Raw genomic sequence first — 17,501 nt, forward strand, 5'->3', positions numbered from 1 at the left:
TTGGGTTGATGTTTGCTTTTTCAAATGTTGCTTTTCAAATGCACGTCACAATTAATCTTGTTCCTGAAGATCTAATTAAAGTTTCAACTAAATTTTGAGAAACTGTCTTTCTGCTTCATTTGCAAAATACTTGTGTAGACCAGAATAGTGTATACCTCAGTCTAGGGTATTGTATTCAGTTCAACTGTGTATGTGATAATTTTACCTGTCCTGAAAAAAAAAAAAAAAAAAAAAAAAACACCAGACAAAATATGCAATACAACAAATATGTATCACTGTGAGGTGGGTGTTTAATATGGAGCAGGAAAAATGACAAATATTAGAATTTTCATATTTAGAAATGTAGGCGTAACATTTAATAGAATTATAAATATATAAAAGTATTTTATTGATTTGTATTTTTAAACAATGAAGTGAGTGTTTATAACTTTACTGCAAAACTGTATCATTTTTTTTTTAAGTTTATCCACTTTATTTTGCAATACAGATGTAAACTGTGAATGTCCAAGACTTACGATTCATTAGCTACAATAGCTAAATAACTAAGAATAACAAAGTGCAGTAAACAGTAAAACTAGTGTGTTTATGAGTAATAAATGTAAAAAAAAAAAAAAAAAGTGCTAACGATTACTAGTTTTCAATATCAAACTGCATAACAGGCTGTTTTTTACACACTGTAAAAAATTTCTAACCCTCCCAAATCAAAAATTTCAAGTGACCGATAACATCAACATTTTTCAATTGGCCCAAGTGAAATTCTTGTTGCAATAGTCTGTTAACATTGGCTCAATGAGAAATAATACGTCAGACAAATTGAAAAATTTAGATGTTATCGGTCACTTGAAATTTTTGACTTGGGGATGTAAATTTTTTTTACAGTGCAGCTAAAATAACGGTAAGTGGATGACACAGGAAACCTCACTGAAATTGAAAATGCGTCTACTCTTACGATAAGGTGGATACAGTTTATAAAATGACAAAAAAACTTTTAGCCTCAACACTCCAGATAATTATAGTATATAGTTATGGCCAAAATGATCAGTTATCGATAAACAATTCTAATAATCTGCTTATTAAGTTTAAGACCCAAACTGATTATCAAGTCATTACCTTGTGGCAGAAAATGTGTCTCTAGTGAATGAATTTTCTTCTTCATTTCTTCAAATTTCAGCATTTTTTTTATCTGTGCCTCCAAAAATGTCTCTGTGGAGAAAAACCCGCCTATGTTTTCTTCCACCATATGCTCAACATTCTCCATCAATGTGGACACTTGTGTGGTGGGACCAAAGAAATGATGTTGTCCTCCAAAACTCTCAATGACAGACTTTGTATCTTCATTTAGTTCTGCTGTCGTTTGCTCCAAATTCTGCATTATAAGAACCATGATGTGTTTCTTGATTCTTGAGCTGAAAATCCTCTGGATCTCCTCCATTTCTGCTTTGTCTTCATCTGTAAGTGGAGCATCAGGAATAATGAATAGGAAAACATGAACTCCAGGATCACAGAGAGACACACAGCGGAGAGTAAGACACATCACTTCCTCCTCTGAGAGCCGAGTGTTGAACAGAGCTGGAAGCTCCACCAGACTGATCAGATGTCCATGAAGCTCCACGTCTGATCTTCTGTCTGTCTGCTGCAGGATCAGCTCTGATATGGAGGATTTTAATGTGCCGTCGCTCCCACACACAACCAGATTCAGCTTCACGCCCTCTGAAACAGATAGTAGAATATTAAAATGAAACAAAACACGTATACTATAGTTACGTTTTTACTACAAATGATCAAACATTATCACACTTACCTCTTTCTGTGGCTTGTTGCTTCATTGTGAAAAACTGTGAAGCTTCATGTTCGGCACAAATCAGGTGACGTCCATCATTCATTTGTACAATGCTTTCAAACGTCTGCAGAAGATCATCAGGAGAGCTGCTTTTCTGAAGACTGAAGTGTCTATTGAAGCATTTCTGAATGATTTTTAGTAGGATGTCATTGGTTTCAGTCGGCTCTTGTGTCGTGAGCACCATGGTGTGTTGAAAAACCTGCTCAGAGAAAGAGTCCAGCACCTTCTCCACACACTCTTGATCTTCTGTTGAACACTGCTCATGTTTTAGGAGCAGAACGATCACATGAGGTCCTGGATCAGACAGATACACACACTCTCTCACTGTTTGTGTGATTTGACGGAGTGACAGATGTGTCTGGAGCAGCTGAGGACTGTTGATGATGGTTACACGTCTGTCCTTCAATCTTCCTCCGATTCTCTCGACAACATCTGGAGGAGCTTCACTGTCAAACACTGCTCGTCCCAACAGTAAGTTTCCCACTCGACTGTTTTCTGACATGCTCTTGCCCAGCAGAACAATCCTGAGATCGCTAACTGAAACACACAAGTGATATGTAACTTTATGATGCCATGATCTATTATCATAGATGAAAAATAAAGTGTTCTATTGTTAAAATATCCAGTTTTCCTAATGTTATTGAAATGTATTTTTTAAGGTTAGTGTGACATTCCTGAAACCTCCTTTCAACTCAACCTTCTAGGAACATTCATTTGTAACATTCCAAAAACAGAAACATGTCCAGTCTCCTATGTAAAGGCGGTTGTAATAGCGAATAACAACCCCGACAGGCTGAACGGGACCCCTATGCGAAGCGGAGGGGTCTTGATCAGCCTGAAGGGGTTGTTATTCGCTATAACAACCACCTCGCTATACATTATCCCGCTTATTACATGGCTACCTACAAAATAAATAAATAAATTGACACAAAATATTGATTTAAAAAGGAGTTTACTGATTTAAAAATTAAATAGTCCGTTCTGCGTCCATAACAACACTCTGTTTTTCATGGCAACACAGTAAATTCCACAGTGTTAAATCAACACTGCTCAGAGCAAATATGGTCCCACTCTACAGAGTGTTAAAGTAACACTAAAGCGGTGTTAAAGTTAATGAGATAATTAAGTGATTAATTTAGTGATGATTGAGCATTATTGAAGACACCTGATGTTAACAAGCAGAATCACTGAAGGAGAAAATCATAAATTGTAAGTTACCATTATGGTGATCAGTGTTTGCTTTAGTTGGGCTCTTGACCCTTATATGTTTACTTTAATTTTTACTGTTGTTTGTCTGCTGTTATTGATTTATAACAGTTAAATGAACAAAGTGAAGTGTGATCTGATAGTGTTGGTTGTGTTTTGACATAATCATGCTGTGATCTGATAAATGAAACTTATTGAGATAGTTTGGTTTAACTTGTTACCAGCAGCTTTGTGATTTTAACAGCATATGATTATCAGTACTAAAATATTTCATAAACATTGTTCTGATCAAAAGACTTTCAAATAAATTCATTTAGAAACACAGACAATAATCAGCCTGTGAATCTCAACAATGGTGACAATAATAAAGCATGTTGCAGTGGCTGCCACCAATCACAACTCATTAATGGCTCCCATCATGCATTGCGGTATGAATAAATTATGATTTGAATTGTCTAATTTACTTTTCCTAATTAAATATTCTGCTCGTCACCATTGTTGAGATGCATAGACTGAATCTTGACGTCTGTGTGTGCCTAAAAGAAAGATTTTTTTGTTTTAAACAACTTTTAAGAAATCCTTTATATTATATAAAAAATTCTGGATATTTATGCAGAATCACAGTTATTCTGTAACCAACAACATAAATTGAAGTCAGAAATAAGGATCATAATGAGTTCAGTGATCAAGTTCAAATGATGAACGTCATAATATAACCAACACCATCAGATCACTTTTTTTTCTTTGTTCATCTGGCAGTTATAACTCAGATACAAAAGCCGAACTAACTCTAAAGTAAATATATAAGGGTCAAGAGCCCAACTAAAGCAAACACCCATCACCATAATGGTAACTTACAATTTATGATTTTCTCCTTCAGTGATTCTGCTTGTTAACTGCAGGTGTCTTCAATAATGCTCAATCATCACTAAATTAATCACTTAATTATCTCATTAACTTTAACACTCTTGAGTGTTACTTTAACACTCTGTAGAGTGGGACCATATTTGCTCTGAGCAGTGTTGATTTAACACTGTGGAATTTACTGTGAACGGTGTGTTATACTTCGCAGCGGTCTGTTATCAAGAAATAACAGACCGCATTCTACATTGGAATTCAACCAAGCCATGTAATAAATGATAATAGAACGTCATTTAAAGGTCAGTATGATGTTCCTGAAACATTCTTTCAAACATTTGAACACCTGCTGTTAAAAAGTGGAATCACTGAAATAAAGAAGCTCTTCTGATGATCTTCTGCAGACATTTGAAAGCATTGTACAAATGAATGATGGACGTCACCTGATTTCGAGACTCAAGTACCCGATGAGGTGGAGTCCCTTTGCCTATTCCCTGATCCTAGTTCATCTTCTGGTGGCTGCCAGAAAAGGGCTACTTTGGCTAATAGCACTGGTGATCTGAGGATTACAGTGAGCGTTCCCCGACGAGAACACCTCCCCAGGCCCCTCACTCCTCTAGCGCATCACAAGCATGTTGAGACTGTGTACATGGGTGGTTCATGTTCTCTCAGGAGAACATGACCACGTCGGTGCCTTGTTCGTCTTGAATTTCTCGTAAGGGCATGAGCGTTCAGCACGCCGTGTGCCATCGAGTTTGACGGCCACGTTCACTATCTCACATGCCTGGCAGCTTACGGATGGGATTGCTGGTCCTTTTCATGGGGGACCTAGTGTTTCATTTGAGGCTCCAGCTGAGGATCAGACGTCGACCGCTGCATCGGAGAGAGAGCTGTAATACTTTGGGAAATGATGATGCTGAGCTTCCCATTATAGTGGTGTGTGCTCATGCTGAGTCAGATTCAGACTTGACAGCCATGCTTTCTCGGGCTGCTCTGGGGGGCGCAGCGCGACGCGTAAATCGCCTTGCCCTCCCCCGTGCTGTTTTCCCAGATGTGTGCACAAGAACTTTGGCAGTATGGAGCAAACAGGCAAGCCAAACATGCCTCAATCTGCAGAAAGTTTTTTCTCTCCCACTACTCTCGGTGGTGGGTTGGCACACAGCAAAAACTCCAGTGTTAAATTAACACTCCTGGGAGTGTATATGAGTCCACACTCAAGAGTGTAAAGTGTTAAAATATGAGCGTTAAATTAACACTCAAGATTGTTAAAGTTAATGAGATAATTAAGTGATTAATTGAGTGATTATTGAGCATTATTGAAGACAGCTGATGTTAACAAGCAGAATCACTGAAGGAGAAAATCACAAAGTGTAAGTTACCATTATGGTGATCAGTGTTTGCTTTCGTTGGGCTCTTGACCCTTATATGTTTACTTTAGAATTTGCTTGTCTGCTGTTATTGATTTATAACAGTCAGCTGAACAAAAAGACAATGTGATCTGATGGTGTTGGTTATGTTTTGACATAATCATGTTGTGATCTGAAAAACTAAACTTATTGAGATAGTTTGGTTTAAGTTGTTAATTACAGCAGCTCTGTGATTCTACAGCATATGATCTTCAGTATTTTTCATATAATCTAAAATATTTAATAAACATTGTTCTGATCAAAAGACTTTCAAATGAATTTATATAGACACACTGACATCAATAATCAGCCTGTGAATCTCAACAATGGTGACAATAATAAAGCATGTTACAGTGGCTGCCACCAATCACAACTCATTAATGGCTCCCATCATGCATTGCGGTATGAATAAATTATGAACTGAATTGTCTATGTAATTTACTTTTCCTAATTGAATATTCTGCTCGTCACCATTGTTGAGATGCATAGACTGAATCTTGACATCTGTGTGTGCCTAAAAGAAAGATTATTTTTTCTTTCTCAAAACAACTTTTAAGAAATCCTTTGTATTATATCGAAAATTCTGGATATTTATGCAGAATCACGGTTATGCTGTAATCAACAACATAAATCTACGTCAGAAATAAGGATCTTAATGAGTTCAGTGATCAAGTTCAAATGATGATTGTCATAACACAACCAACACCATCAGATCACTTTTTTTTCTTTGTTCATCTGGCAGTTATAACTCAGATACAACAGCCAAACAAAATCTAAAGTAAACATATAAGGGTCAAGAGCCCAACTAAAGCAAACAATAATCACCATAACGGTGGCTTACAATTTGAGATTTTCTCCTTCAGTGATTCTGCTTGTTAACATCAGCTGTCTTCAATAACAGTCAATCATCACTCAATTAATCACTGAATTATCTCATTAACTTTAACACTCTTGAGTGTTAATTTAACACTCATATTTTAACACTTTACACTCTTGAGTGTGGACTCATATACACTCCCAGGAGTGTTAATTTAACACTGGAGTTTTTGCTGTGCAGTGCTATGCACAGGTCGCATCTACCCTGCATGTGATGGCCACCCTGAAACTATGGAAGGCCAAAACACTCTAAATGTAGGAGGGAAGTTCTGAGCCGGATTTGAGCTGTGCATGTTGACTGAGATTAACCCTCTAGGCGCCACAGTCGAGTTTACTCGACAAGATGCGGCACTGAATAAAACGGCCGATTTTGTCTAATAGGGTGTCAAATTTCGTTCGACCTCCCCTGCACTAGATGGCAGACATGTCATACTTCATCCCCGACTCAAAAAAACGTCATGCTTCTATACAAAATCTTCGAGCTAGAGCGCATTGAATCAGTGCGAACAAAAGCGGAGCTAGTGTAAGAGTGAGCCATTTTATCAGAGCAATATTGTCAACGTTAGCGAGTATTTGCATTAGATTATTATTATTATCATTATTATTATTAATATTATTATTATTATTATTATTATCTAATGGCATCAAAGCTTACCCGAAATGAAGTTTTGGGTCTTCTATTCGCGGACCCTGATTCTGAAGGGGAATATCTGCCTTCAGAAGATGACGGTGATTCTGAAAGTGAAAGTGTCCTACACCAAGCACAAACGGTGAATCCTTTGCCCAATACAGATAATCCTTTGCCCAATGTCAGTGGTGGGAACAATGTTTCCCGGGGTCGGAGTGTTCATATCGAAGCTAGCAGGCGTGTTAGTGTTGTGGGGAACGAGGCAGGAGATTTTTACCGCGCTGACCGTGTGCCTCTCCGCAATCGCGGCGACAGTATTGTGGTCGAGACTTCGTCTAATCCCACTGGTTATGTTAGACGAGGTCGAAGTATTCGTAGGACAGTTAGGGGGCAACGTGGAGGCAGGGTGGGGAGTCAAAATGACAATGACAGTAGTCCGAGCTGTGCACACTCGGCACGCGCGCGAGGCAGAGCTGGCCGCGCCCGCGCTGCTCGTAGCAGGAGCAGAGGCGGTGTGACACGCGGCAGAGGGGCTATTATGCATAGTCTATCGCAAGCTGATGGGAATGCCGGCTTTGAGTATTTTGCCAATGAGGATGAGTACCAAAGTTGGATCACTCCCTTTGATCAGCCAATTGGATATCTGGGGGAAAGAGAACTCTCCAATGCCAATTCGCCCCTAGATTTTCTATCACTCTTTCTCTCTGATGATTTCTGGAATTTTCTTGTAAATGAGACAAATCGCTATGCCCATCAGTTTTTAGCCTCCCATCAACTCCAGCCACACTCCAGATTTCATCAATGGTCTGATGTAACTCTCAGTGAAATGAAAGCTTTCTTTTCTCTGCATTTGAGTATGGGTCTGGTAGAGAAGTCAGAGTTGGAGGATTATTGGGCCGCATATTGGCCAACAGCAACACCTGGATTTGGCAAGTTGATGTGCAGGAATAGATTTGAGATGATTTTGTCTTTCCTTCACTTCACCAATAATGAGGAGTGTGTTGACAGGGGTCAGCCAGGGTATGACAGGCTATTCAAAATCCGTCCAATCATCAATTTGGTCATCCCCCGGTTTTCAGCAGTGTATGGTCCATCTAAGCAGCTGTCATTGGATGAAATGACCATTGCATTCAAAGGGAAATCAACCCTAAAAATGTACAACCCAAACAAACCAGACAAATATGGCTACAAAGTATTTGTTCTTAGTTAAGCCAAGTCAGGCTATGTGCTACAGTGGTCCATGTACACTGGACAAAGTAGGCCTAATGCAAGCGATTTCGGTGCTACACACCTTATTGTCCGTGAGCTGATGGCCCCGTACACAGGGAAAGGGCATGAGGTGTACATGGACAGCTATTACACCTCGCCAGCCATAGCAGATGAGCTGGCAAGCAATGATTCGGGTTTGTGTGGGACTGTCAGCAGTAAGAGGAAGGGGATGCCAAAGGGCCTCACCCGTGAACAGTTACCGTTGAGCAAGGGAGATGACCCAGTCTTCATGAGGAAGGGGAAAATGCTAGCTTGTGCGTGGCATGATACAAAGCGCCTCACAATGATCTCTACACTGCATTCCAACGCATGTGTCAGAAAGCGCATCAGGACCAAACACACTGATAGTGGCTATAGGGAGATAAATAGGCCTGTTTGTGTTGATGACTACAATTTGTTCATGGGGGGTGTCGACACAGCAGACCAGAGAATGAAGACCTACCTCTTTCCCCATAGGTCAAGGAAATGGTACAACAGGATTTTCAATGCCATTCTCAGTGTAAGCATAGTGAATGCCCACATCATTTACTGCCACTGCACTGCTGCTCCTCACAAGCCCCTGAAAGTCTTCGTGCAGGATGTCATCACTGCTTTACTGAAAGGCTTCTCCAGGAAAGAAAGCAACAAAGGCCGAAAGTCGTCCTCACTGGGAGACTTGCCACAGAGACTCACTGAGTGCCACTTTATCTGCCACGCTGATGGTTACCCAGATTGTGTAGTTTGTTCTGATCGGACCCGCCCTAAAGGCCGCCGTCAGACAAAATACATGTGCAGGCAGTGTGGGGTGGGCCTTTGTGTTGTGCCTTGCAATGAGAGGTACCACACCATGAAACACTACAAGAAATGTCACCTGGATGGATAGGGAGTCATTATCTATACAGCAAAAGGCCTGCTACATAAAGTCTTTTTTCTTTTTTGTCTGCCTTTTTTTTTTTTTTTACACTGTTGATTTACTATCTATTTCCCTGACCATTTAGTAGTGTACAATATGTGTTCTTTTTTTTGTGTTCATGTCCTTGTGATGTGTGCATCTTTGTCAGCTTAAAAAAAAAAAACCCAAAAAACATAAAAACCACAAAAAGAAAAAAAATAATACTAACATTGTCTCTCGTCTGTCTCTCGTCTTGTCTCGTCATCTCACTCATGATCTGTGCCTTGCCGTGGCGAGTGAGCTTTTGAACTAAACAGGTCTTGTCTACTTGTGTTTGTGTGTCATATGAATAATATATATGTGCCCCATACATGGAATCAGAGTGCCTACTGTATGTAGTAAAAGGAAAAATCTCTACAGCAAAAGGCCAGCCGTTACATGCATTCGGTTTGTTTCTACCATTTATTAGTAATGATTTACACAGTTTGTTTTCTACTTACTATTTACCTGAGCATTCAGTATTGTGCAATATAGCATACAGAAGGTGAGGAACATTTTGGGGGGAAAGAAGTGCTGCATTTTATCATTTAAACATGTGACTTTTCATGAAAATTCTATAATCCAAGATGGCCGCCACCATATGACGTCATAATATGCAATCTACATAAACTTTCTCTACATAAACTTTGGGTCATCCTTAATAATTCTCTAATTTACAGAAAGTCTCTATCTTTTATCACTTTTAAGATATAGCCTTTTGAAATTAAGATGTCAAAATCGAACGTTTTAGGAAAAAACCTCTGGCGCCTAAAGGGTTAAGTCAAAGTTTTGGCCATCAGCCAGACTATGTCCACCCTGGTAGTCCAGAAGTTTCCCCTGGCTAAACCTTTCAGAGGTGGGAGATATCGCCTAGTTTGCCTTCTCGGTGCTATCATCTCACAATGTGGCCTTTTCGGCGACACTTTAGAGGACAGGGCCCAGCAGTTCTCCGCAGTTCAGAAGCAGGCTGAGGCAAACAAGAGCTTGCCCCTTTGTGCTTCAAGAGCACTCGTGGGCTGCCGCTCAAGTCAGCTCCTTGCCAAGGGCGTCGTTCCCCTGCACACACACAGAAAGAGAGGGGACTCCTCCACAGCCAGCTCTATTGTGATGTTGAGCCTTGCAGGAAAATGACGCCGCTCATCTAAGCAGCTTAGCGTTCAGTGAAAAATCACCTCTGAAATGGGCGACCAGGATGAAGCTGCTCTTTCCACGGAGGAGGGCCGGGTGCAGAATTTAACAAATTCTTTCCGCCTCTTGCAGCTCAGCCAGCGGTACCCACACTTTCAATAAAGAGCCGTTTCTGAAATCTCTGGGTGCCACGAGGGTGGGGACGACAGCGTGCGCCGCCATGCCTTGCTGCTCTCATTCCCCTCTCCCCAAGAGGACCAGAATGGCAGCTTGCGACGCCTCGCAGCTCTCGTTCCCCTCTTGGCAAAAGGGTAAGAATGACAGTGCATGATGTTATATCTCGTCACTCATTCCCCTCTCCACACGAAGGCGAGGTCGACAGTGTGCGCATTATGAAGGCGAGGTCGACAGTGTGCGCATTATGAAGGCGAGGTCGACAGTGTGCGCATTATGAAACCTCGTCACTCATCCCCTTCGGCAGTCGCCAGGGGACAGCAGCATGCGGTTCGAGAATGCAGCCAAGCTTTCCCACGCATCCTCTGTCCACCCGTGGAGCCAGGTGGGTGTTGCACTGCACACCCAGACCCCAATCCAAGCCGCCCCAGTGCCTCTCGGGTCAGGTCCCTGTCCTCCACCTCGCTGCCCCTCCGTGGGTTTGTCTGTGGTTCCTTTGGTCCCCCTGGTATGGTCTCTCAGAGCCTGGCTAGCACTCCCCAGACCATCCCGCTGACTCATCCGAACCATCAGACTCGGCTATGCGATTCAGTTCGCCCGGCACCCTTCCAAGTTCAGGGGCATCCTGTTCACCACAGTGATGGCCACTGGTGCTCCTATCTTAAGGGCAGAGAACGTAGTCCTACTGGCGAAGGACACAATTGAGCCGGCCCCTCCAGCTGATATGAAGTCAGGGTTCTACAGCCCCTACTTCATTGTACCCAAGAAAGGCGGTGGGTTACGATGGGTTACGGCCAGTCTTGGACCTGCGAATTTTGAGGCCCTGCACAAGCTCCCATTCAAAATGCTCATGCAGAAACACATTTAAGAATTCATCCGTCCCAAAGATTGGTTTGCAGCGATTGACCTGAAGGACGCGTACTTTCACATCTTAATTCTTCCTCGACACAGGCCCTCTTCCTGCGCTTTGCTTTCGAGGGTTGCACGTATCAGTACAAAGTCCAACCCTTCGGGCACCTCAGCCTGTTGGGGCTTCGGGTCAACTGGGACAAGAGCAAACTTTCCCCTGCACAGAGGATCTCTTATCTCGGTATGGAGCTGGACTCGGTCAACCAGATAGCGCGCCTCACAGAGAAGCGCGTCCAGTCAGTGTTGAACTACTTTAATTAATTTCAAAAGCAGGACAGCAGTCCCACTGAAACTTTTTCAGAGGCTCCTGGGGCACATAGCATCCGCAGCCGCAGTAATGCCGCTCGGGTTGCTTCATATGAGGCCCCTTCAACACTGGCTTCATGGCCGCGTCCCAAGATGTGCGTGGCAGAGCGGCACATATTGGGTTTCCATTATCCCTCACTGTCGCCAAACCTTCAGCCCGTGGTTGGACTCTTCGTTTCTACGGGCAGGTGTTCCCCTAGAACAAGTGTCCAGCATTGTGGTCTTCACGGATGCCTCTACCACCGGCTGGGGGGCCACGTACAACGGGCATGCAGCTTCAGGTCTGTGGATGGGGCATCAGCTGCATTGGCATATCAATTGCCTCGAGTTGCTAACAGTATGTCTTGTTCTCAGCCGCTTCAAGGTGCCGCTTCGAGACAAGCCTGTACTGGTCCGTACGGACAGCGCTACGACCGTTGCGTATATCAACCGACAAGGTGGTCTGCGCTCCCGTCACATGTGGTAACTAGCCCGCCATCTCCTCCTATGGAGTCAGAAGCATCTGAGGTCACTTCATGCCATTCACCTTATGGCACCCGCGTCCAGACCTCTGGAAACTCCATGTCTGGTTCCTGGACGGGATGCGGAGGTTCTAAGTGACCTACCCCAGATGATGGTAGACACCATCACGTCCGCTAGAGCCCCCTCTATGAGGTGCCTCTATGCACTGAAGTGGAACCTATTCATTGAGGGGTGTTCTTCCTGCTGGGAAGACCCCCGAAGATGCCCGATCAGAGTTGAGCTTTCCTTCCTGCAAGATGGGTTGGAGCGAAGACTCTCACCCTGTCTTCCTCCACCCTCAAAGTGTATGTCGCCGCTATTCCTCGCATCATGATGCAGTTGAAGGAAAGTCATTGGGAAAGCATGACCTGATCATCTGGTTCCTGAGGGGGATAAGGAGACTAAATCGCCTTGCCCCCCCTCTATACCCTCTTGGGACATGTCTCTATTGCTCAGCACACTGCAGACACCTCCCTTCGAACCGCTGCAGTCAGCAGAGCTAAAGATCCTGTCACTTAAGACAGTGCTCCTGACGGGGCTGGCTTCTATCAAGAGGGTAGGGGACCTGCAAGCATTTTCGGTCGACGAATCTTGCCTAAAATTTGGACCGGCTGATTCTCACATTGTCCTGAGAACTAGAAGTGTTGCTTTCTCCTGGGCAATGGCTCAAGGCGCCTCGCTGACAGATATACGTAGAGCTGCGGGCTAGGCGACACCAGCACGTTTGCTAGATTCTATAGCCTTCGTGTAGAGCCGGTATCCTCCCGTTTTCTCGCCCCAAGTGGCCAGTAGCACGGGGAACCCGCTCAAGTGTCGGCTTGCTACGCCATTCTCGTCTGGTCAGCCAGATACATGTTTATTTGCTCCAGTGTGTTTCCCAGAGACAGCTAACCAGGGGAAGGGCATGCTTTCCCAGTGTTATTCAATGTTCTCACTGAGTGGGTCTTGGAACATCAGTGGCCAAGACTCCCCGCATAAGCTTCTGCCCCTAACTAAGGGAGAGAAGTAATGCTTATGCAGGGCACTGGAATGGTCAACAGCATGGCATGTTGGTAAGGATTCCATTCAAGACGGAACCCTCCAACGAACGTTGGAGTGACCGACATGAAAGGGAACATCTCGGTTACGTTCATCCCGTCGTCATGTTGTTGTACCATCGCTGCATACGTGCATCCATTTGCTCCAGTGTGTTCCCCGGAGACGGCTAACCCTGTTGAGTTCCTCCATCACCCCTACGGCAGTCAGACGATCACTGAAATCTTCCAAAAATGCTACATCCATTTTGTAAAACTTGAGATGCACTTAGATATCAACACTGATGTTTTCAACCAGATGGAAACAAATATTAAAATATTTTTAATATTCTGATCCCATTCTGACTTCTGACATGTAATGCTGCCTGAATCATAATCATACACTGTTCTTTTGTTGGCCAGAGGAAAACTGGACCCCAGACTGAGCCTGGTTTCTCCCAAGTTTTTTTTTCCCATTCTGACACCTGATGGAGTTCAGGTTTCTTGCCACTGTTGCCTCTGGCTTGCTTAGTTGGGGACACTTATTATTCTTAATAATATTGATCTGCCTGCTTTGAGAAAATTGTATGAGAACTGAACTGAGCTGGACAATGACATCACTGTTTTCTCCAGATAACTAATGATTTTACAATGGAAATGAATCAACTCTGAACTTACTTAAACTGGACTTTGACTTTCTGACTTTCTTCTAGAGCTGCTGTACAGCCAAAACAAACTTTGTGGCATTACTTTCCTGTTATCACTGTAAAGCTGCTTTGAAACAATCTGCATTGTAAAAAGCAACATAATAATTCAGGTGACTTGACTTGATTTGTTGATATCTGCGAGTGTCCGAGCTCACAATATTTTTCATAATTTTTCAAAATATCTATTTGTCATACAGGAAACACTGATGGTGACTTCAAATGTGTGTTTCTCTGTGTCATTACCTAATGCTCAATCATCACTTAATTATCTAATAAATGTTTTCTCCCAGCATTATGAGGACATAAAAAAAAAACTGTATAAATAACATTTTGGTAAATTAACCTTTTGAGAACATTAAAGACCAGATAACATTGAACAAATGTTAAATTAATGTTACTGGAAGATTGTTTGTTCATAGCTTTGAGAGAACCTTTCCAGAACGTTAGCCAAAGTTATGAGATCGTTAACTGTTAGCTGGGAGATTAAGTAGATTAAATGTAAATGTTATTTTACAGGAGCAATTTTTAAATATTTCTAGTGAATACAATCACTGGTAATACTATTATAACATGGAAAAAATGGAAAATAATTAATTTTCACTGCAAAGATGTGAAAATCAGAAGAAGAAAAAATCCAGATGGGGCTGATCTGTATACAGACTTACATGAAGGAGGTTCCATTTTACTCCATTTTCTTCTTAGAGCAGGTTTGTTGGCAACAGTTACTGGATGAAACAAAAGACTTACATTAAATTGGACTTTAATCACAGCAGCACATACTAACAGAAAGCACATTTTTTTTCTGAGTGATTCTTGGGAAATCAGATTAGAAAATACAATTAGTCAGTGCTTGCATTAAGAAAATAATAAAAAGGAACTCTGCCAAGTAGGGATGGGCGATATATCGCATCACATTGTTATGCGCAGCTCGTCAGTAAAGCCGGTTCCTTGATTAGTAGTAAATCGCTTTCACCTGCTTTCAGATGGAGCGGCATTTACTACACAGCAAAAACTCCAGTGTTAAATTAACACTCCTGGGAGTGTATATGAGTCCACACTCAAGAGTGTTAAAGTTAATGAGATAATTAAGTGATTAATTGAGTGATGATTTAGCATTACTGAAGACACCTGATGTTAACAAGCAGAGTCACTGAAGGAGAAAATCACAAATTGTAAGCCACCATTATGGCGATTAATGTTTGCTTTAGTTGGACTCGTGACCCTTATACATTTGCTTTAAATTTTGTTTGTCTGCTGTTATTGATTTATAACAGTCAAATGAACAAAGAAAAATGTGATCTGATAATGTTGGTTATGTTTTGACATAATCATGCTGTGATCTGAAAAATGAAACTTATTGAGATAGTTTGGTTTAATTTGTTAGCAGCAGCTTTGTGATTCTACAGCATATGATTTTCAGTATTTTTCTTATAATCCAAAATATTTAATAAATATTGTTCTGATCAAAAAACTTTCAAATGAATTTATTTAGAAACACAGACATCAATAATCAGCCTGTGAATCTCAACAATGGTGACAATAATAAAGCATGTTGCAGTGGCTGCCACCAATCACAACTCATTATTGGCTCCCATCATGCATTGCGGTATGAATTAATTATGATCTGAATTGTAAGTTACTTTTCCTAATTGAATATTCTGCTCGTCACCATTGTTGAGATGCATAGACTGAATCTTGACGTCTGTGTGTGGCTAAAAGAAAGTTTTTTTTTTTTTCAAAACAACTTTTAAGAAATCCTTTATATTATATCTCAAATTCTGGATATGTATGCAGAATCACAGTTATGCTGTAACCAACAACATATATCTAAGTCAGAAATAAGGATCTTAGTGAGTTCAGTGATCAAGTTCAAATGATGATTGTCATAATATAACCAACACCATCAGATCACTTTTTTTCTTTGTTCATCTGGCAGTTATAACTCAGATACAGCAGCCAAACAAAATCTAAAGTTAATAATATAAGGGTCAAGAGCCCAACTAAAGCAAACAATGATCGCCATAACGGTGGCTTACAATTTGAGATTTTCTCCTTCAGTGATTCTGCTTGTTAACATCAGGTGTCTTCAATAATGCTCAATCATCACTAAATTAATCACTTAATTATCTCATTAACTTCTTGAGTGTTCAAATACACTCCCAGGAGTGTTAAATTAACACTGGAGTTTTTGCTGTGTACAAAGAGCCGTAGTTAACTGACAAGCTGAGCCATATCGCATCAATATCGCGGACGTATCGGCAGCGATAATTAATGCGATATGGCTCAGCTTGTCAGTTAACTACGGCTCTTTGTAGTAAATGCCGCTCCATCTGAAAGCAGGTGATGGTGATTTACTACTAATCAAGGAACCGGCTTTACTGACGAGATGCGCATAACAATGTGATGCGATATATCGCCCATCCCTATTGCCAAGTGAGTATGCAGTGGAGAATCTGTATTAAAATTTCCTCAGATGTTATCCAAACTTTTTAGCTGCATGCACAGAAAAAAACATATATGATCAATAAGTTATGACAACATATGTTTTTACATTGCTTTACCTCATCAAAATAAGTTAAGCTATTCTGAACAAGTTATACAATATTACATTTTTTTAAAGCAGTAATTTAAGTGAAATTACTTAAACATCCAAGTTGATTGTACTTAAAATTTAAGGCATTTACTCTTTTTACAGTGTGGTCAACAACATTTAAAACAGTTTTTTCTTTTTTTTTCTTTTTTTTTTTCTCACCGTCTCTGCTGGACATGTTGATATTCTGCTCTGTTCTCTGTCTCTTTCTTTCAGACGTGATCTCTTTTCATTTGATCATCTCCGACTCCTGACATCTGTGGGTTTATCTTCCAGTTAAATATTTCAGTCTCTGTCCATTTGACCAGAATATGAAAAACACCATCCATGTTCTCTATTTTTGTGCATGTTTTTGTTAAACAGATTTATGTTAACTGCATTGAACTAGATATTTAAATGAGTAAAGAGTAGAGCTTTACCTTTAAACCTGCTGTGTGTTACAGGTTTAGCATTTAGCTTCTCATTCTTAAAGTCACTTTGGATTAAAGAAAGTGTAACTCAATGTTACTGCAGTTCATATATTAATTAAAAACATAAACTAAACTCTTCGTTTAGTGTAAACTAGTCCTCTTACGTTCACGGTACATTTACCAATACAAACATAAAAAGGATATTTATTACGAAACAAGATACCTGTGGGTCGAGGCTTCATCATCTTTTTTTTTTTTTTTTTTTTTGCCAACAAGAATCCAGGAAAAGGTTTATGGGACGAGTCACTTCAATATCAAGATAAAAACCTGTTGTTGCCTGCCTTAACTGGTGCAGGTAAAAGTTCTATTTAAATTTTATTGTGAAAATGAGACAATGTGAATAAACAAACAAGTCCTTATTTTACTCAGTTATAAAGATATTAAGTCTTAATGTTTAAGTTGATCACAGATAGCATTCAAGAACAGTTTGGGTAACACTGAACATCATCAAAATAATATAAAAAATCTGCATTGCTGGATATTTATGTGACTTTACCAACAAAAAAGAATGCATGATATCTGTTTTATTTCTTAAACATTTCTTTGTTCTGAATCCAGTATTTAATGTATGTGATTAATTTGCACTTGAGAAAACAGATTTGTGTCAGTTATCACTGTCACTTAATGCTTTAATGTCAATACTTTTGTGTCATTTTCACAAGTCAGTGAATATAATAATTTCTCTTTTTAAGCATTTTAATATATTCTAA

The 17,501-nt window shown here is 40.8% G+C and overlaps 1 protein-coding gene across 1 annotated transcript in view; it reads right to left on the reverse strand.

Moving 5' to 3' along the window:
- Window positions 1-17,171, reverse strand: part of LOC311277165 (uncharacterized protein) — a gene marked incomplete at its 3' end in the record, with an annotated part of 36,684 nt that extends 19,513 nt beyond the window's left edge. Inside the window, exons 1-6 of the mRNA XM_084387346.1 lie at window positions 16,955-17,171; window positions 16,741-16,796; window positions 16,484-16,578; window positions 14,397-14,456; window positions 1,802-2,377; window positions 1,111-1,710 (exon numbers count right to left, since the gene is read on the reverse strand). Coding sequence (XP_084243472.1) covers window positions 1,111-1,710; window positions 1,802-2,377; window positions 14,397-14,456; window positions 16,484-16,499 — 1,252 coding nt within the window. The 5' untranslated portion in view covers window positions 16,500-16,578; window positions 16,741-16,796; window positions 16,955-17,171. The remainder of the gene's footprint in view (window positions 1-1,110; window positions 1,711-1,801; window positions 2,378-14,396; window positions 14,457-16,483; window positions 16,579-16,740; window positions 16,797-16,954) is intronic.
- Window positions 17,172-17,501: the final 330 nt, after the last annotated feature.

Source organism: Rutilus rutilus (genome assembly GCF_951802725.1).
Source record: "Rutilus rutilus genome assembly, chromosome: 1".
In the NCBI taxonomy this organism is placed as follows: Eukaryota; Metazoa; Chordata; class Actinopteri; order Cypriniformes; family Leuciscidae; genus Rutilus; species Rutilus rutilus.